This window comes from Pteronotus mesoamericanus, unplaced genomic scaffold (genome assembly GCF_021234165.1).
Source record: "Pteronotus mesoamericanus isolate MK-2021 breed Mesoamerican mustached bat unplaced genomic scaffold, CSHL_Meso_final contig_20, whole genome shotgun sequence".
In the NCBI taxonomy this organism is placed as follows: domain Eukaryota; kingdom Metazoa; phylum Chordata; class Mammalia; order Chiroptera; family Mormoopidae; genus Pteronotus; species Pteronotus mesoamericanus.
The window spans coordinates 46,136,711-46,158,574 of NW_026555085.1; the positions used below are offsets into that span (position 1 = coordinate 46,136,711).

At 37.1% G+C, this 21,864-nt stretch overlaps 1 protein-coding gene across 1 annotated transcript; it reads right to left on the bottom strand.

Moving 5' to 3' along the window:
• Positions 1 to 1,149: 1,149 nt before the first annotated feature.
• AKIRIN2 (akirin 2) lies at positions 1,150 to 20,160 on the bottom strand. The gene is made up of 5 exons (XM_054569696.1): positions 19,352 to 20,160; positions 5,868 to 6,011; positions 4,012 to 4,161; positions 2,600 to 2,671; positions 1,150 to 2,111 (listed from the first exon to the last, which is right to left on the bottom strand). Exons 1-5 carry the CDS (start codon positions 19,584 to 19,586, stop codon positions 2,101 to 2,103), a joined length of 612 nt encoding a protein of 203 aa, XP_054425671.1. The 5' UTR covers positions 19,587 to 20,160; the 3' UTR covers positions 1,150 to 2,100.
• Positions 20,161 to 21,864: the final 1,704 nt, after the last annotated feature.

The following is a 21,864-nucleotide window of genomic DNA, read 5'->3' on the forward strand; positions in this document are numbered from 1 at the left end:
TAAAATTTACATGTACTGGGAAATCAAAATTACGTAACTCACTGTGATGTCTGCTTTATTACAGTGGTCTGGACCACCACCGCAGCATCTCCAAGGGATGCCTATACTTGTGGCTCCATTCAGATTTATTTCCCTTTTAGTCTATCTTACCCTACAAGTGTAAACCTAGTTCTTTTCGTAAATTTAAGTGAAAATTTGCACAAACTTAATTAAATGAATGTTCACCGTTTTGCCGTTACGAGATAAGGGGTAAAATGTATTTCACACTCTACTCTCACTGTTTCAGATTTTAATTTACTACTTGCTTTCTCCTAAAAATGCTGTCCTACTGTATCGGTGGTTCTCAGTTGGGGACTGTTTTCTCCCCCTACCCCAACATTTGGCAGGACCTGGAAGTACATTTTAACTGTCATAGCTGGGGCGAGTATGCTACTGGCATCTAGTTGTAGAGGCCAGAGATACTGCTAAACATCCTGCAATGCACAGGAGAACACCCACAAGAATGATTTGGCTCAGCCCTGACTAGTGTGGCTCAGTTGCTTGGGCGTCATCCCACAAAGTGAAAGGTCACTGGTTAGATTCCAGGTCCAGAGCACATGCCTGGGTTGCATACTGGAGTCAACTGATCAATGTTTCTCTCCTTCCCTTCCCCTAGAATCTTATTTAAAAAAAAAAAAAAAAAAAAGACTCAAATTATCAATAGAGTTGAGGTTGAGGATCTGCATCAGTCCATTAAAAGCAGGTAAGAATTACACACTTTATTGATGGCCATTCGGTTGTACCAATGTTTCTCAAACATTTAATGGGCATATGAAATTATCTCAAGGTCTTATGAAAGCCCTATACCTCTTTTTGGTCTGTTTTAAAGAATTTGGTAAAGTAAAATCACCAAAAATCTTTAAAAAGGAAAACAACCCTTTTCCTTCCACAAATTACGTCAATTAGACGTGTGTCCTGGAGCATTTATGACTGGAATATGCTAATAGAATTTACAGAAGAATTCACTGAAGCATTTCTGTTCCCGTCATGAGGAAAGCTTTGTTTGAAAAGCATGTATTGAAAGTGAGTTAAATATGCTTTCATATATAATCCTTTAAAAAAAAAAAAAAAAGCAACCAAAAACCCCAAGACACTTGGATCCTACTGGTATCTTTGAAGTTAAAATTCCACAGCTGTTAAAACTGATAATTTATGTAACATTATATCATGCAGTTATAAGCAATTTGGAATCAGACTCAGTTTTTGAAAATAGCACTGAAATCTTAGATTTGGTAATGAAAAGATTGATTTTAAAATCTTACTAGAAAATTAAATTCATTGATTCCTAGAAAATGCTTACATTTAAAACATTGGCTTTATTCAAATACTACCCCACCACCTGTACATTAAAAAACAAGTAGATTAGAAGTAAATGTTTTATTCTTCCAACTAAATTCCAGTACTACAAGGGCAATAAAACAATGATACACTGGGGCGGGGAGGGGGGATGCAGCAATAAACATTTGTTAAAAAGACTGATAGAATAAATAAAAACTACCAAAAAAAAAAAAAGAGAGAGAGAGAGAGAAATCATATAAACCCATTCTGAAACCCCAACCCCAAGAAGTCCTGAAATACAGAAATGCCCTCCTCCTTCACTATTTCACAGGAAGCACTGTAGGCTATTTGCTTAATAATGTCCTGGGATTACATTCTAAAGTATTAACAACTGGTTACAACTTGGTTGTAGTGCACAATTAAAATCACACTAACTTCATCCGAGTGTCATTCTACAGTTTTATTTACACAACCAGTGAAGGGCATGTTCTTAGAATACCAGCTTTAATCCTTTTCAAACATATTAATATAAGAAGCCAAATTGTAATGATACAGCAAATGAGGCCTGGTATTAATACAGGTAGCAAAAGTCCACATCCAGGTGTTAACTGACATCAGGGAAATTTCCAAAACCAGTTGCTGCCTAAGAGTGGTTGCCACAGACGAAAGCCTGAAATAACCTGTATTCACAGGGGGGTATCGGCATTGCTGCATGTCATAATTGGGACCTCTTGCAACAATTCAACAAGGAACAAGGCAGCCCACATATGCAGAAAATGTGATTCATGAAACATCTAAAGGGGGAGAAAAGGAAAATTAATGCAAAGTCCAATTCAAAATTCAAACACCAGATTTTTATCCCCAACCCTAGGGGTTTTCAACCTTTTTGATCTCATGGCACACATCAACTACTTACTAAAATTCTGCAACACACCAAAAAATATTTTTTGCCACTCTGACAAAAAGCAGGCATAATTTTGATTCATTCACACTAGATGGCTACTGGCTGTTGTTGTTGTTGTTTTTTTTTTTAATGACAATCGAAGGGAAAAGAGGTTAGTGCCCCTGACTAGTCAAAATACTACATGTTTTATAAGTTCTTACGATATACCAGTGTGCCTCTTGTGGTACACAAGCTGAAAAATCACTGCCCCAGGTATTTAATAACTAAATGTTAATAAGCCTTAGTAAAATTGCCTATTTCCTTCAAGTTTTTAAGATAATTATAATAAATGTGTTCTCCTTAAGACTGTTGTTTTCAGTTCATATATGCAATACTCACAACTAGCAGGCTGTTCTCCATATCGTCGCATTATTTGATCATGCGTAAACTTCACAAATGCATCATATTGTTCTATAAATAAAGGTACATGTGAATTACATGACTTGCAAAATGCCCTCTCTAATAAATTAGAGCCAGGTGAACTCTGAAAAATCCAATGTGTATAGTGAAACAATTATAAGTTGGCATTTAATCAGACATATAATCTCAGTAATAATGATAGTCGCAAATGGAAACCTTTTAAGTCCAAATCACATAACTCATGTATAGAATAGGTAAGGCATATTGCTTTCTTTCCTTTTTTAAAAAGATTTTATTTATTTTAGTGAGGGGAAGGGAGGGAGAAAGGGAGAGAGACATCAATGTGTGGTTGCCTCTAGAGTGCCCCCTACTGGGGACCTGGCCTGCAACCCAGACATGTGCCCACAACTGGGACTCCAACTGGCAACCCTTTGGTTTGCAGGCCAGTGCTCAATCCACTAAGCCACACCAGCCAGGGCTATATTTCTTAACCTATTAAAAAAATAAAAGGCTTGAATACACTGTCCAGGTAGCTCAGTTGGCTAGAGTATTGTCCTGATATCCAAGGTTGCAGGTTCCATCTCTAATCAGGGCACGTACAATGGTCAACCAATGAATGGATAGATAAGTGGAATAATAGATCAATGTTTCTCTCCCCCCACCCCCTCTCACACACAATTTTTTAAAACTTTTTAGATGTCTTTGTACTCTGAAAGTGTCTTATAGACACTTTGTAAGTGGTCTATAAGTGGCAAATTTACTGCAGTGAAAGGAAATCTATGATGAAAGCTTTAAAAAATAGGATATATTAAAAAAAATCCACCTGTAACCTAGTCAGATGTCACAGAAAGATGTTATATAATTAAGCAAACTCTTTTGCCTATATTAGCACCTTAATTTACCTCCTTAAGAATCACACAGCTTTTAATATTGATCTGCAGTAAAATCTGTGGCATTAAAAATCAGGGTGGGGAATTCTAATTAAGTCACCACATGTAGCAAATTTTATTCACTGCACCTATGTTATCAAATTTTACTAAATATTTTTTTTTATAATTAAGACTGTAGCAGCTTGATACTTTAAAACAATGAACACAGTGCCAGTTAGATTATTTCAAGTTTCTAGACAAAGTTATCATGAAAGATGTAAAGTCCAAAAACCCAATTAAATTTATATCAAAATAAAAATCTAGTTCACTAATACTGCTGCTGGTCTACATGTCCAACAAATACTGTTTCTTGAGGTCACTAAGAAAGGCTATGACATACAGAAAAATTCCTTAGAAAACATTGTACCACTGTACAGAAGAGTAAATTAACTGACATGAAGTGTATGTGGGAAATAATGCATTTCTTACAGCGAGTTTCTGGGAGACTAAATAAACTCATACCTGCAAGTTTTGTGTTCAGTATTTCTTCATACTCTTCTCGAACTTTCTCTTCACGTTCTTTCAACAAACGTTCACAGATCATCCCAACCTGCCGTAGAGTGAATAAGGGCTGTTCTTTCTTTAATGGTGAGGATGTTGCAGATGAAGTCCCTATGTAACATGAACAACAACAACAAAACACCTGTTAAAACCATCACAGAAAGGGTCCTCTAACTGAAGAAGTGTCATTTGAATCTTCTGCTGTGACTGGAAACACACAGGAAGATGCATGCAATCAAATCTCAGAGGAAAAAGCCTGAAGATGAGTGAAGAAAACTATAAAATACAAACGAAATTTTAATGAAGTTCTTGTTTTTTAATTAGTGATATTAGCTAGATGACTTCGTAAAAATAAATGAGAATATGTTCTAATATCCAATATTAAATTTAATGGTTCAGAGTCCTTAAAGGTTATTAATCTAAAAGCCACTTGTGGCATAATCAGATAATGATACTTGATATAAAAGATTCCTTAGGAATGCATTTTTCTAAAAGTACTACTTAAGGCGATTTGATTTTTCAGAAACATCATTCCTCCTTTCTTGAAAAGAGCATCTGAAATTAATCTTTTGAGAACTCAGGATTGATAGTTGTCCATTATAACACTGCTGCAAGTATTTTATGCACATAAAAATACATGAATTTGCTATCAGTAATTTGTCTTTTCTTTTTCTGTGTATCTATCCCTGGTGTAGCCTCCAATTCCTTATAATCTGCATGGTCGGGACCAGTTCATTTCTTAGAGCTATGTCTACAGTAAGAATGAAGTATCCCAGAGTTTTAATCATACCACCTAAAGTAGTCCATAACTATGCTAAGGCTATCTTTATTTACTTTGAAATTCCCGGCTTTGTTGGCTCAATCTGCCAGTTAATTGATCTTCAAAATAAACTCTGACTGCTGAGTGATGATGCTCTTCATTCCCTGAGGATGAGTTTAGTCTCTACCCTCACCTCCCCTTACCACAGTTCTCCCACTTATACCTGGCCTTCCAAATTGGCAGTGTTGTAGAATTTAGTTTTCAACAAATTCATGTTTCCTTATTTTATTTCACTGTTTTATAGCATTTTAATACTTGTTTTCTTACTCTACCACGTTCTCCTGTCCCTGCTGGGAGGAGGGAAAGGAAAGAAGGCAGGCAACTACTGTCAGAAGAAAAACTATTTTGCTGAGAACTTTACTAAAGGTAGGAGCCACTTTTGGTGGCTTTTCCAGTAAGAAACTTTACTTCCCCTTCACTTCAAATAGTTCTCATTTTTCCCTTTTAAAAAGTGTTACTTGTAAACCACTCCCTCTAACAAAAGGTAGGTAAAAAAGACTGGATCAAAATAATCCACTTTCAGGAATGTATCTTAAACAGGACCATTACATGAGAGTACATGTACAGAAACAATTTTGTAATATTGTAATAGCAGAAATTCAGAGTCCATTAATGGTTAAATAATTACAGGAAATCCACAAAATGGCATAATATTCAGTTACGGGGGTGTGTGTGTGGGGGGGGGTGTGTGTGTGTGTGTACGTACACACACGTGTACACACACACCTAACAGAGAAGCACACATGGTATATGGAGGCTGCAAATCATAGCATTTAAGGGGAAGTCCACTTGGGGGCATTACATAAAACTGGTTGTCTCTGGGTAGTGGGAATCCAAGTGGCAATCACTTATTTTGTACCGTATTTTTTAACAGATCATGCATTACTTGTATAAATGTTCTTTAAAAAACCAAAGGGAGAAATAGGAGCTTAAGTGATTGAAAGATTACTTTTTCCCCATACTAAATAACATTTCTTTTCACTTAGTTTATTATTACCTGGTGAAGCTGGTCCACTGAGGAGAAATGCATGTGGCTGTGCATCAGAAGTACAACACGGGTCTGTCTGTTGGAAACTAGTTTCTAAATGTCTTCTCTTCTGCATGCGTTTATACTCTTGTTTTATGTTGTAAAGAATTTGCTCTAAAAGAAAAAAATTAAAATATAGCAGGATAAACATTCAAGTTTAAAAAAAAAGGTTGTTTATAGAAATGAGGCCATGGTAAAACGGGTTTTATTATATGACATTTCACTTAATGTCACAGAACCTGTCGATGATGTGAAGTGAGGACTTACCATGCATTTCAAGGAATTCATTCCAATCCAGAGCAAAATTACACAAAAATTAAAAGTGAGAAGTGACAGTAAGTCAGCAAAATGACAACACATGGGAACTAAAAAGTTACCGTACATTAAATGGTCACAGCCATTAATATTAAGCTCAACAGAAACTATGAGTATTCAACCACTAATAGCAAAGTTTTGTTCTGAACCTTGAGGGTAAAAACCCATGTAAAGTGCTTAAGTACATGACAGGCACTCAGTAAGAACCACTATACTACAGTGCCATTATCTTCAACCACAACGATGGAGACGGGTAAAATTGTATCAAGCATACCTTTTAGGCCAGTATGACTCATTTTAGAATGATTTCTAATTCAAAACAGTTACCATTTAGCCTCTCTAGAAAATCCCTCTCCGAGGTTTCCATGTACCTCCAAAGAGACTTTCTCACAACCATCACAGCTTCTAAATTAACAGGCTATCCATTTGAAACTACAACAGGTCCTTGAATAACATCATTTCATTTGATGTCTGTTTCTTTTTATAACATTGATGAGATGCCATAGGAACTTAAGTCCTGTTTATGTCAATTAGTCTATGGTAAAACTGGTTTCATTACATGTCAATGATGTGAAGTGAGGACTTACAGTACATCCCAAGCCAAGAAGTTAATAATGCCAATCCAAAATAAAATTAAATATTAAAAGGTATGGGGGTAATATAACAGGCAATAAGACTCATAAACATAATGGACTATAACAATTCTACAATAATGTATTGATTTAAACATGAACTAAAAATTCAATTTAAGACTCAAGATTTATGAAAAAGAACAATCCTTTTTAAAAATATTTCATACTGGTGGCTTTCTTAGGCATATACTTAATTCCTTTTCTCACTTTATATCGTTTCCCTGGTAGAACTTTTAGGGCTTTCAAGAGAGAAACTGAGGGTTCATCAAACATTGTACGTTAAGCCATTCCATTATTTAACTGGAAAAAAAGGGGGAAGAAAATAAACTGCCAAAGATACACTAAGTGAACATTCCATGTATGTAAAAAAATTTTTAACCCTCACCTGAGACCATACTTATTGATTTGAGAGAGAGATGAAGGAAGAGAGGAAAGAAACGTACATCAGTTGTCTGTATGTGCCCTGACCAGGGAAGAAACCTGAAACCTACATGTGTGCCCTGACCTGGAACCAAACCCATGACCTTTCAGTTTACAGGACAATGCTCCAATGGAGCCACACTCACTAGCGTCATTTATGTAAATTTTTTGTGTAAACAAACCTGTTTACATATACATATGTATGCAGTATATATACCAATCAGGACAAGTTCACGTATCCTTATTTTTTAATAACTCAATAGCAATGTTCTAAAAAGTTTCAAAGTTATGATGGTTTGGTCTCATTATCAGATCCTGCTGAAAGCTACCATCATCCTGATCAAAAGTGCCATTCGACAATCTCAAAAAAGATCAAACCTAGGATTAAGATATGATCAAACTTTTTAATATTTTACTTTATAAACTTCCATACCATCTTAAGAAGCATCAAACAAGCTAAAGAATTTTAAGGTGTAATTTACAAATGAATTCGCCAATTTAAATGTATAATTCAGCAAGTTCTGACAAGTGCATCCAGCCTTGGAACCACCACAATCGTAAGAACTTTATATCACCCCCAAAAGTTCTCATGCTCCTATTCACCACCTTCATCAACTACTCATCTACTGCCACTATATAGTTTTGCCTTTTCTAAAATGCATATAAATGGAGTCGTAAGGTTTTTGTGTCAGACTTTTCATTCAGCAAACACTTTTGAGATTCATACATGATACTGTATTAATGTGTACTATTCCTGTGTGTGTGTATGTACCATAACTTATCCATTCTCCTTTTAATGGGCATTTGGATTGCTTCCAATTTGGGGCTGTTATCAACAAGGCTACCATGAATATTCAGGTACAAGTCTATGGGTGGGCAAAACTTAAGAGTGAGACTGGATGGCCTAAATTACATGGTAAATACATGACTTTATTTTATAAGAAACTGCCGAACCATTTTCCAGAGTATTTTTACCAGCCTGAATTCCCACTGGCAATGAAAGTTCCAGCTGCTCCACATCTTTGTCAACACTTGATACGGTCAGTTAAAGAGCTGAAGAATTCTGAATACCATTGCTGTACTTACTTTTTACATCTAACACGGTGCAACTATGCCATCTAAGCCTTACTGTGCCCTCAAATGTTCTAATACTGGTAACATGTGATTAACACTGTTATGCAGTGAATGGTCCAATTCAACCTGACCAGGATCTCAGTAACTCAAGTAGTAAAGTAGCCAACAGCTTACTGCAAGTCTCAAATTCAATTTATCTCAGTTCAAAAGTATAAGCAGTTTTGAAGCTGATTAACTCAAGAAATTTCCCCATTCAATTCACACTGTATACTCAACTAGATATTTGCCCGAGTTAAGGCCCTTCCATACATCAATAAAGTACCTGTGTCCACTTAGTCATAACTTAAATCTAGCCATCTCTTATCAAACCAGGAAGTGACATTTTCTTCCAAGTACATGTAACATCTGACACTATGCTGCCAACACAATTTGCAGTCCATTAATAAAGAAAAAGTAAAAGTTTCATTTACAGAGTCAGTTGCACATTTTAATTTTAATAAGCAGCTCTCATATGTGACCAGGAAGCACAGATTGAATTTGTAGCAAATCACTTAGAGCAAAATATGTAGTTACCTTCAAGACGATCTACACAACTGGTTGTACATCCCCTTTTCAAGATCTTAAAAACCACATCACTCTTTTATAATAGCATACTGCTAAGACTTTCTTCCACTGTACTAGATTAAGTCAAAAATCAGTATTAGCAAATTCTGACTTGTAATAGCAATTTCATTCCCAAATCTAGTAAATGCCATTGAAAATGTGAATACAATTCTTCTCCTTTAACAGGTAGTAGGAGATTATCAATGAGCCAGACTCACACCTTTGGAATAAAAAAACAAAGACAACAACAAACCCCAGACAACCAAAAACCTAGGTACATTGGGGGAAGAAAAAAAAAATAGCCTGGCTTCAAAGAATATAACCTACTTTCAAACAGTTTTACTCTTCTTAGTTGCCACTGATTACTTGAGAAAGCCTGCATACAATGAATAAGGTCAAAAATATAAACAGGAGAAAGCAGCTGATAGGGTAAAAAAAATACCTGAATTGATAAGGTTAAGAGAAACAGCAATAAGATGGGACTGAGAGCAAAAGGAGAAATACGGAATTAGAATAACTAAAAACATTTCTTTTTTTATTTTTAGAGGAGGGAGGGAGAAGGAAAGCAACTTCAATGTGTGGTTGCCTCTTTCGTGTCCCCTACCGGGGACCTGGCCCACAACCCAGGCGTGTGCCCTGACTGGGAATTGAACCAGCGACCCTCTGGTTCACAGGCCAACACTAAAGCTGCTGAGCAACACCAGCCAGGGCTAAAAAATATGTTTAAAGGAGAACAAAATTTGGGGTGTGGAGGAATAAAGCATCTTTCCAAGAGTCCTTAAGATGCCTAAAAATGTGACACTAAACTTTCGGTCTGGACTTGTATAAGGCACTGTTTTCCTTCTGATGTCATTAACAGAGCAAACGTTAAATTGCATGAACAGTTTTAAGTTTAGGTGTAGTATAAAACCCTTGTATTTCACTTTATATGCTAATTTTCTATGATATATCTTTGGAAAAAAACAAAATGAAAGTTCATTTAGACAACTCAAATAGTGTGAGTAACATAAATAAATCTTGAAAGTCTATCAGCACTAAGCAGGAACACAAATGTAATAATGGAAAACTTGTACACAAGTACAGAAAACCTTCAGTAGCCATTGAGGCCTGAAACTAAGAAAATGTTCCAAATAAAATAACAGACTAAATCTAAAACTCTGAACTATATACTAGACATTGTCATGTCTACTTTCTACATTAAAACACTCAATTAAGAGTTGCTATGGTAACCCGGCTTTGTAAATCAACTATTTTCCCCATGATCATCTGTTCAGAAACAGTTCTTATGTTCACCTCAAAGAATCTTAAGGACAATGTTCTTAACCAGCCAAGAGCTATCTATTAGAAAAAGTGTGCTAATGACATTTTTAATTCACTTTAAAATTATTATGTCAAAGGGACCTGGAACCAAGTTTTAACACAAAATTGTGAAGTTATATCTACAGTTTTAACTTCTATTTGGATTAGCATGAATCCTAACAAGCATAATATAGTTGTACACAATTTACATAAACATTAGGGTATTATTACCTACAGTACTTTAAAATTTATATTATATAATATTTTACTGTAAGAAGCATCTCCTTCAAGAGGAAGAAAAACTTTAATCACTACAGGTCAAATTCTATTATTTCACTGGTACTATAATAGCCAATGATTTATTTATTTTTAAATGACTTGACCTGTTAAAACACTGCAGGCCTAGTATAATTTTACAAATTGCACATTGGGAGTCATGAATACCAAGAGCCTAACAACGCTCAATCAGCACATGTCTTCTCCCCGATACCCGTTTCACACCTCTATTTTATATTACACTAGGTTCTAAAGGGATCTGTTACTCCTGTTGTTTCTGCTGTTTAGCTCTTTAATATCTGCAAGTATGTCTTCAAATAGTTTATAAGCTAGGAAAATAAACAGTAATAAGAACAACAACAAAAGCAGTAAATGGGGAAAAGAGGAAATTGAACCGTCCAAATCCAAAGCATGCATATTACAAATCACATTTAGTGCCGAGTTAGGAAGTCCAGCTTCAATTCCAATTAACCACGACCAATAAGGTAAGCCTTGGAAAGACGGAGAGCAGACTCCCTGAGGAGGACCCCAGGACAGCACATCAAGCTGGAGGACAAACCAGCCTTCCACACACAACTAATGAAGGCATCCAAAACACACACACACACACACACACACACACGCACACACCCCCCCCCCCGCCCCCGCGTGAAAGCACATCTGGAAGGCTGCAAACTGATGATTCACAGGCTAAAGACATGTCTGACTTGAATATTTTTTAACAAGTGTGAATTTGTGGCCAACATTTAAAAATTGGGTATTTTACATTAAAAGTCAGGTTTTTAGCTACTGTTGGGAGTGGGGAAGGAATTGGATGTGGTAAATTTGGCTAAAGAGTGGCTGCTACCTTTTGGTCTTAAGTTCTCGAGTGCTTTTAACCTTCAAGTGCACACATAAATCACCTGGGGATTTTTTTTTTTTTTTTTAGTGGCCAGTGAGGAATGGAGTCTCAGACTAATTTTTTTTAAAGATTTTATTTACTTATTTTTTGAGAGGAAGAGGAAGGGAAGGAGAAAGGGAGAGAATCATCAATGTGTGGTTGCCTCTCATGCACCCCCTACTTAAGACCTGGCCCACAACCAGGCATGTGCCCTGACTGGGAAGTGAACCAGCGACTCTTTGGTTCACAGGCCAGCACTCAATCCACTGAGCCACACCAGCCAAGGCTGACTCTATTTTTAATGAGTTTCCAGGTGATGCTGCTGGTCAGTAGCAAGGCTGAATTCAACAGTTCCCAACTACTTTACTCCAGTTATTTGTATGATTTGCCTGGAACTATGGTCATTTACGTTTTCTATCCACTGCTTAAAATAATAATCCCCCTACTGTGGCAATCAGAAAGAAAAGTAGTTGCTTTATTAATTATTGGTCCTATGAGGAAATGGAGGGGAAAAGAAAAGCAGTGACCCCAGAGATTAGTACAAATATTCAATATAAATATATTTAAGCTGAATGAAATCACTGCCACCCTCACTTGCATGGCTATTCTAGTTCTATGGTAGACATACCCTTCTCTAGCAGGAAAATATTGTGTAAATCAATTTGAACTTGATTGGAGACTCAGTACATGACATTAACATACACATAGTGATTAATTTTTCCTAACGCACCTTCCTTAAAACCCATGTTCATTACATAACTGATAGTGTACAAATGCATCTGCTTTTTATATTGTATGCTTTTTTAAAAATTTTAAGCCCCACCTGAAAATATGCTTTTTATTGGTTTTTAGAGAAAAAGGGGGAGAGAGAAAAACATCAATCTATTGTGTTCCCCACATGCCCCAACCAGGGCTCAAACCTGCAACCTAGATATGTGGCCTAACTGGGAATTGAACTCACCACCTTTTGCTGTATGAAACAGCGTTACAACCAACCAAGCCACTGGGCCACAACAGTATTACGTCTCCTTTTAAAAAGCAATTAAGACTACCTCTCACTAACTGAAGAATCTCATAGAATAAAATTTATAATTAGTTTTTAATTGAAAATGAAAGAAAAGTTACCTAAAAATGTTTAATTATACCTTCTATTTGTCTATTCTTTTCCAATGAACACTTTGACACACCGACAACAGAAATAAAAATAATCATGTATTTTAAAAAGAAAAAAAAAGACTACTTCACACTAGAAGGCACAGATTGGATGCCCACAGACATCTTTTGTTTATCCCATACATTTTGTAAATTAGACATGAATATTTAAAGATCAACAGATTTCACAAAAATTCTGACTTCTGGAAGAGGGAAAGGCTACTGAAAAGGTCCAAATTCTCAATGGCCGGATCTGAGAGGAATGGTTTGAACTAAATATATTAGAGTTATTTGTGAGGGGAAACTGAAGCCAGAAGTATGAGTGTGATTGCTTAGGGACTACTAAACTAGACAGAAGTAGAGCTGAACACAAACTAAGGAATCCTTAAATTTAACTTCATGTTACATTCACAGATACTTACTTAAGGGATGCTGCAAGAGTTTCTAAATTGCCTCCTTTCAGGATAGGCATCGGTATCTAACAAGGTGTTTTGAAAGTGAGGAAGTATTCTAAATCGGCAGATCAGTATTGCCATGCAGTGCTGATTACAATGCCAGCCTCTGAAAACGCACTTATTTTCACCTTGGCCTGTGATGGGTTGTTAGAGTGAGCATCTGCTGTTATAGCAACCTAAAACTGCCTATACTTTAAAACAATTATACACTTAGAAAAGTTTTTGTTTCCAAAAATAATTCAGCATTAGGAACAAAGTAATCCTCTATAAAAGGCAAACTTCAGGAACAGTAATGTTTAAAAAATTGGCTTTCTGCAATCTTTCAAATTCTACTCTATACTCTGTTATTCAATTGCTAGATCACAGTGCAACAAAACTTTAAAAAGAAAGAAAAGGACAAAAAAAATCAACTCTCCTAGGTCCCTCCCTTCAACGTTCAATTTTAGTTTCATTTTTGGAGGCGTTTTCTAAGAATTAACATTAATGAAAATGAATGCTAAACCAAAGCAGACTACACATCATAGACTCAATTTCCAAAACAACCAATAAACAAGGTTCAACACTCATTTAGAATAACTTTTTAAGGTTTTAAAAGTGGCAAGTAAACATGTGATTTAACCCAGTAAACCCAATTTCAATACTTAGGATGCCAAAGGTGAAAATAATGCTAATGTGTATAAATGTTCACGTAGAATTAAAATACATATATTGACAAAGAATAAAAACTGTAGTATTTTCACTCAAGTTGAGCTAGCTAATCAAGTATTAGCAGTGGTAGCTCTACCAGTAACCCTTCCAAAGACTTTGTCTTTTCTTGGCCTAAACAGCACAGTATCTGAAACTCAAATGAAGTTCATAAAAGCTAGAGCAAGTGACTTCCAGAGTAAGTATTTAGAATTTTTATGTATTAAGAAAAACCAGGTACTTATACAGATTATGATTTCAATAATATCAAACTGTTATAAAGCACTAGTACACACCAGGATTATCTGGCCATATTGCAATTGTAACAGACAAAAACTTATGACTTATAATTTTCAAAGGAAGGAAGGAATTAAATTATACTCCAAGACAAACTACAAGTATATTTATTATGAGCTGTTTTTCTAGTACTAGAATGTTAAAAGTAATTACCACCATCTCCCCCCTCCGCCCCACCCCACAAAACTTATCACAAGGAAGACTACACAATCTGGTATACTGCAAAACTCTATCAAAAGGCCCAAAATAAATATCCAACCTGGCAGCCTGTCATACACTAGAATTTTAATTTACATTCAAGAATAAAGTCCCTGCTCAATATATTATAGTTACAATATCTTATGTGAGAAATTTGCTGTAACTTAATTCTTGTAGGAATAAAGATCAGAACTTCGTAATACAAAGTATTTCTTCCTAAAAAAGATGTAAAAGATGTAAAAATCTTTAAAAATGTGTTTCTTCAAATGAACCATCTCTGAAAATGATAATCTTTGTAAATGGGGCTATTTAAAATATTATAATACACATAATCCATGTATACCATCATTGCCCAGAAATATGAGGGAATACTAAGTATATTTCAAGTGCCTAAGAAAAAGTATTGTTCAAAATCTTAATTTAATTTCTGTATTTATTATCACCACACATTTTTCTGCATCACAATTTAAAAATATATTATCACATATTATAGCTATCTTGCCACAAAAGTCTTTAAAAATTGGCAAAGAAGAGACAGAACTGAAATTACTTTTTTAAAAAAACTTCAGCATCTCTAAGGACCTTGGGAAATGCCAAGGCTTGATAAACTCACAATTTTAAACTTTGTGGTAAGATACTAACTAAGAGGGACAGTTTGGCAGAGAAGAATAACTTTGGAGTTATTTTCAAATTATGTAAGATCCATGCAACCCACCTCAAAATTCAGGGGGCATTCCTGTTAACAAGTCTTGCTACAAGACTGCTGCTCATGGATATTTCTCAAGCGTGTTTAGAAGCTGAAAGTGTTGGAAAGCAGAGTTCTAGAATCCCTACACTCTTGTAAAATTAAAGATAAATCTCTTGAATGAAATTCATTTGTGAAGACCTCTTTACCATCTGCAGATGACAGACTGGTTCATACAGGCTTCAACAAGTATTCCACCGTTCATACTTTTTTGAAAGTAGGTAGTCTTCTCAAAAGCAAGAAACTCACCACGGTTTCACGTATTCAGAGAACATATTGTGAGTCGAGAGTAGTAGCAGTGTTAACACCAAGACTGTAGGGATCACAAGTTGCTAGCTAGTTCAGTTGAAGGTACTTGAAAAGACCCACCCCCAAAACCATTCTCTAGTTTCATGAACCAACTATTCAAGAGGTCCAAACTTAACACCATGCTATTATTTTGAAGGAAAATCAAGAGTTTCTTTTCAAATAGGAAAAATACACAAAACTGGGCACTTTCACCAAATCTCTTATTCTCAACCTTTCAAACGAAAGTACTTGCTATCGTGTCTTGGAAAGACCTCTCTAATACACAGTATACTATTTTTCCAATAAAGCCATTCAATGACTGAAGAAACTATTCTCCTTTACACCTCAGATTATAGCTCTGTGGCAACCACGGTAACTAGTAGCATCTATACTTTAAGGGCTAACTTCTCTGATCTAGCCATGTTTACCCAATGTGTTTCTGTGCTTAAGTTAGGCTTTACTTTTCTACTTTCAAAACAAAATAGCTCAATAATAAATACAATCACACTCTGCTTTTAATGGTCATAAACTTACAGAATTCTTAAATGTGTAATTCACAAAACTATGAAATAATCTACATACAAAGTCCTAAATAAAACATCAGGTTTAAAAATCTCAAGTACAAAGACCTTAAAAACATTTTATTTGCCAAATCCACCAAGAAGTAGAAGTAACTTAACAGCTGTCTAAATAACCACAAAATATTAAAAACACTTCTGGTTGAATATAAATGACATCTGAAGTGAAATGCTGCCTCCTCCAACAGAATCTCATTTGTTTGCCTAGAACCATTTATACTTCATTTAAGCCAGCTGGTGTCTCTGCAGGCATGCATCAATGCAAACCCTTCCCCATTCACAAGCTGCAATTTCCATTTTTAATGGCAAGTTTCCAGCAAATACAATGAGTTCTTACAGTGGAATTTAACTCTTCATTCAACTCAATTCCTAAAGCATTACTAGCGCAGTGGTAACAAGACAATGTATAAAAGTGCCCAGCCAACTCACAAATAGGTTCACATTCACAGAAGGAACTCTTCACCAGACCATTCATTCATTCACTGTATTATTTATGAAAAACAATGTGTTGGATTTGACTGACAGTCTCTTGTAATGTTGCATAATATTTTGGCTTTATTAAAATAATTTTGTTCTTGGGAATGTCATGACTAAATATTAATATTCTGAGATGTTTCAAAAACAATGTGAGAATAGAAACCGTTGAATTTGTTTTCAACTAACTTACCAGGATGAATGCTGACACAGCTACTAGAGGCATTCATTTCCCCCATTACAGTCACCCCCACCCCCGCCAATTCTTCATTCAATCTTTCTTTTTCACACCCAAGATATTGTAAACCGCCGACACTCTAGACCAGGGAAACACAAACTTTCTGTAAAGGATCAGACAGTAAATATTTGAGTTTTGGGGAAAAAACAGTCTCTGTCACAATTACTCAACTCTATTATAGCATGCAATAAACAATGCTAAAAAGGCAGAGGGGTGGTGCAGGGAATGGGCTGTGTTCCAATAAAACTTTATTTGCCAGTCCCTTTCCTTTTTCCTGGTATGAGGTTGCAACAGTCTGAAAAATATTGATTTAAATAATAATCAAGTCAAATTTTAGAATCACCTTCTGGGATGACTAAATAAACTGGGGTTTAAAACAGACATCCACTTTCCTGAAACTACTAGTAAAGCCACAACATGACTTCAGCTACATACCAGAAGACTTTAACAATAAATTGTATACATGCTCTGGGGGGGAACTTCAGTACTCTAGCTCTAAATTGTTTGAATTCACAGAAATGAAAGAAAAAGTTTCCACAGAGTCCCAACCTCGATTTGTTAAGTTACTTTCCATATCCAATCCTAGCTACTTATTTCAGCTAAGGATATATGGGTATTCAGTTTCATAAAGTTTAAGAATTACTACTGTTTAAAATAGAAATCTAAAATTTAGGTGCTTGGAAAAATTATTTCCAAGTTTGGTGAAAAGTGGATACCTGCACAACACTGCAGCTCCCATTATGACAACATTATTACAAAAACCACACCGGAGCATGCCCTAAACTGGCCATGAAAACACATGTAAAGCCAAACTACATGTAAAATGTCACTTAAAATTAGTTTGAAAAAGCAAGTTTTAGCAATTCGAAACTAGCAATTTTAGCTGCTTTTCTCCAGTTAACTTTTTATGTTAAAATTCAAATTAGTTTTAACAGCTAAATAACTATTAGCAAACTCAATAAAATTCAATTACAGTGATTTTACAGGTCAGGATATAATCAACCTTCAGGAGTAGGTGTCAAAAACATTAAAGAACAGAAGACATTATTTTGGAAAATGTGAATTTGAAATCAGCAGGCTTGACAATTCCAATCATTTTTATTATCCACTTAATTGAAATTTGAGATAATGCGAAGCCACCAAACGCATTAGCTACTGCTACAAATATATCAATGAAATGACGAATTTGCCAAGGATCACAATTCTTTCTGGATAAGTTCCTTTTAAAGTAAGGACAAGTGTTGTAACCCCTGGCAGGTTTACCATATATGTGCTCAAGACTATTTTAGCATTGAGATATATTTTAACTCCCAAACCTAACACTGTATTAATTCACCCTGTGGACTGAAATTTATTGCTGGCTAGCTAGAGCTATTTTTAAGTGGCCTAATTAGTTAAGTACAGATTCCATGGTATCATTTCAATTTTCAATGATTTTACTAAAAAGACAAACTGTAAAAATAATGTTCATTAGTAGGAGCTCATTCTTAATTCTTTTTTATAGTAAAGGATAAAAATAGATCAATAAATACCTTTATATAGAACACAGCTTAGGTATGGTCACTAAATAAAAGTGGAAATTCCTCTGAAAACTCACTGTAACCCTACAATAGTATATACTTAAGTTAGATAAAATATTTAATGGGGAAAAAAAGGAAGTCTCGTATTATTTGGGGAAGGATATTTTAAAATCTGACCTGAAATAAGACAAAACTAAACTTAAGTCAATTCCAAATGGAAGTTACTAAACATGCCCACAGATTTTTTTTTTAAGCTACAGATAACGAAACATCTAAATCAAGCAACTGAAAGGCTTTGTCTACAGGTCATATTATTACCAATGGCTCAAACACAAAGGGAACAGATTTATACTACCAGTCCACAAAAGCCTATCCTAGGACTGTGCCAGCAGCACACAAGGGTTTTCAAAGTACATAAAAAAGGCATACACATGCAGTACAAAGCAGCCAAAAGGCCTTTCCCTATAGTCACTTCCAGGAAATGTTTCAAGATGAAAAAGCAGAAACAGTCTGAAGTCCCTTGGAATATTAGGTTAATTTCTTTATTATTCTCAAGGCCTAGGCTTTCTCCCAACATACTTCGTTGGGCAGAAATAAAGGAGTTCCAACAAAAAGCAACTACTCAGCTCCAATTTTCAATACAATTTGCTTTTCGATAAAAGTTCAAGTTTCTCAATTCGCAAGGTCTAGAATGTAGTGTGATCATATTACAGGACTAGGGAAGAGCATTTTCTTTGTTGTTGACCCTGCTAGGAAAACAGGTCTTGACTCAGCCAAAGTGGCGTTCTTGTGGGTGATTAATGACAGGCCTAGATCTCGCCCCAATGACATCCATCCCCACCCCCCACCACCTCTGTACTAAAATCAGCCATGTCTGAACTGGAGGAGGGGCTGCCGCCTTATCCTGAATCACCCAGCCCCAGGGTTAAAAGCTGAAACCAATCGATTCGGGGAGATAGCGAGATTCGCGTGAAATGTGACCCTTCTCTCACCTAAATTTATTAATATTGCCTTCTGTGATCATTTCCGCTGGGGCTCTCCCGACTACGGAAACACTCAATTCCAGTTATTCGACCCAAAGAAAAGGATCTTCCTCCTCCCCACAATACCCGGCAAGGCACTGCCTCTACCCACCCCACTTCCCGACCCCCCTCTCAGGCCCCTTCACACCAGGCCATTTCTATTGTGTCTCGGAAGCTGGAGGAGTTAAAGAAATGTGGTCGCCCGACTACTTTTAACAACCAGGGCCAGTCCTACACCCCCACCACTGTGGCCCCAGCCCACGCCCTGGAACCCCACATGCCCACCCCAGAGGCTGTGTCCCACCTGTGGTGAGGCGGGACGAAACGTCTCCGAAGGGGGATGGCTCCATTCGGAGATACTTCTGGGGCGAGGCGGCTGCGGCAGAGAAGGAGGTGGCGGTGGCCGCGGCCGCGGACGACGGGGAGGCTGTGGCCGAGGTGGGCGCCGACAATGGCGCACATCGCCTCCTCTTCGGGGACGCCGGGCTCAGCAGCGGGTCGAAATCCAGAGTCCTTTTCAGAGTGGCTCCACACGCCATGGCCGGAGCAGCTGAGGTGCCGGGCTCGGGTGAGGTTGAGAAGGGGTGACGGGAGTGGAGGGTAAGGGAAGGTGGGGGAAGAGCAAGGACTCGAGGAGAGGCTAACCAACTGGCTCAAGAGCAGAAAGGTGGGTGTCGAAGTGCCTGTGAGATAAGGGGGAGCCGCCGCTGCCTCCGCAGCAGGGGCAGTGGCCCGGGCCGGCACGGGCAAGAGCGGGAGGGGCGGTGTCAGCAGCTCACGCCAGCAGCGTCAGGGGGGCTCTTGCGCCTCCTCAAGAGCGGATCCCTCGGGAGAAGGTCCGGGCGCCCCCGCCGTCCGTTCGAGCTTTGCGCCGCGCCGGAGGCGCTCCCGCGCTGAAACCCGCTCCCTTCAGCAGTCGATACCAGCCCCGTGAGATGTAAGGCTGGAATGCAGCTCCTAAAATGCCCGAGTAGAGTCAGAAGCTTGAGACCCGTGGTCGATGAGGAGAGATTGCAAGGCAGCGGTGGCGTCAGGAGCTCAAACAAACACGTCTAGCCACTTCCCCCTCCACTGTAAGACTCTTCCACCCGCCGCCGGCCCCAATATGGCGTCAATAACAACGCCGCCGATTCAAATCCTGCGGCGTCAGGGCGTGTGCGTACGTCCAGGAGTGGACACCCCAAGGGTGCATTCTGGGAGTTGTAGGTTTTCACTGCTGCGAGGAATCCGCGTGCAAAGCGGTTGGAAAGGCCTCTCGGAAACTACGACTCCCGTCATTCAAGGCGCGTGATTCCGAGTTCCGGGTTGGAATTTAAATCCCCCTACACAGTTTGAGTGTAAAAAGAACTAAGAGGAAAAAGAAAAGCCTCTGAGAAACAGGGAGAGAGGAAAGCTAACCAGAATGGAAAGCAGGCTTGGAAGACCTTTAAAATTTAGGACATAGTTGGCCTGATACCGCTTCCACAGTGATTTAAAAACCAGGAAATAGGAAACAAACCAAGAAAGATTAGTTTTGGTAGAACGAATGCCAAAAACAAAACCTGCCACATCGAGGAGGCAGGAAATAAGATTATGGAACCTATTTAGAACTGCAAGAGAGAACAACAGTAACAGTATCAGATTACAGGATCCTTGATTGAACTCGATACTTTGCCCTTCCCAGGTAGCTGTTTGCATCCATTTAGTAATTCTGCAAAGCCAATTTCAACCTGTAACTGAATAGGATTTGAACATCATACAGAACCAAATTGTTTTGCTTTGGATAAAAAGCGAATGGTATAAAAAATCTATTACCTTTGTAATATTGGTGTATACCTTGTGAACGGAAAAAATAAAGACATAATGTAGGGAATAGATGTTGGGCCCATTTCGTAAGCAGAGAAAACAATTTTTCCCTAAAAGTTGTGCTTTTAATCAAGTACCTAGAATAAGAATCAAATACAGCATTAAAAAATAAATGATTTAAAAAGTGAAAAAAATAAATAAATAAGTGATTTATGTAAAAAACTGTCACCAGTCCTCTGCCCGTGTAAGCTATCAAAAGTCCAATATGAAACTAATTATCCATGTGAACACCGTATTATCAAATGATCATAGATATCAAATACTGGCTTCCAATGTTTATTTGTTCCTGTCATTTATTCAGTAACTAAAAGATATTTGTAACATTTTGTCTTATTTTTTACACTATTTTGAGACAATAGGTCAATATATTAATTTTTATTTTATAGAATTGTTCCGCATCTCAAAGATCATCAGTCCTGATCACAATGTTTGTGCTAACAACTGTGTGAATTTTAAGATATTACACTATTTGGGAAATACTTTTTGAAAAAGATTAGCATTTAATGAAACAGTAGCTTATCAAAAATTTACCTTTACTAAATTCTAAACACTTCATGAAATCTATGATAAGGTGAAATTAACAAAACATACATATTTTATGTAAATGAGTAGGAAGTATAGGTTAACCCATGGAAAACAAGTAAGAAAACATTTGTGTTCCTGGTAAATATTTTTTGAAATTAAGATTCGACCTTAAGTTATAGAACTTACATTGGAAAGGGAGTGTTTATGAGTTGGACTATCTCCTCAAAAATCCAAATGCTGAAGTCCTAACCCCAGGTATCTCAGAATGTGGCCATATTGGAAATAGGGTCACTTAAGATGTTATTAGTTAAGATGCAACATTACTGGAAATCCAACATAACTAGTATTCTTATAAAAAGGGGAAATTTGGACACAGGCAGAACACCATGTGAATATGAAGACAGGCAGAAATCTAGGTGATGTGTCCACAACCCAAGGAAAGCCAAA

Excerpts from the sequence above, each read along its gene's own strand:
- AKIRIN2 (XM_054569696.1), bottom strand. The coding sequence starts at position 19,586 with ATGGCGTGTGGAGCCACTCTGAAAAGGACTCTGGATTTCGACCCGCTG. Across the intron at positions 6,012-19,351 it reads TTCGTCCCGCCTCACCACAG|AGCAAATTCTTTACAACATA; the intron begins GTGGGACACAGC and ends TTTTTCTTTTAG. Across the intron at positions 2,672-4,011 it reads ACTGAACACAAAACTTGCAG|AACAATATGATGCATTTGTG; the intron begins GTATGAGTTTAT and ends CTTTATTTATAG.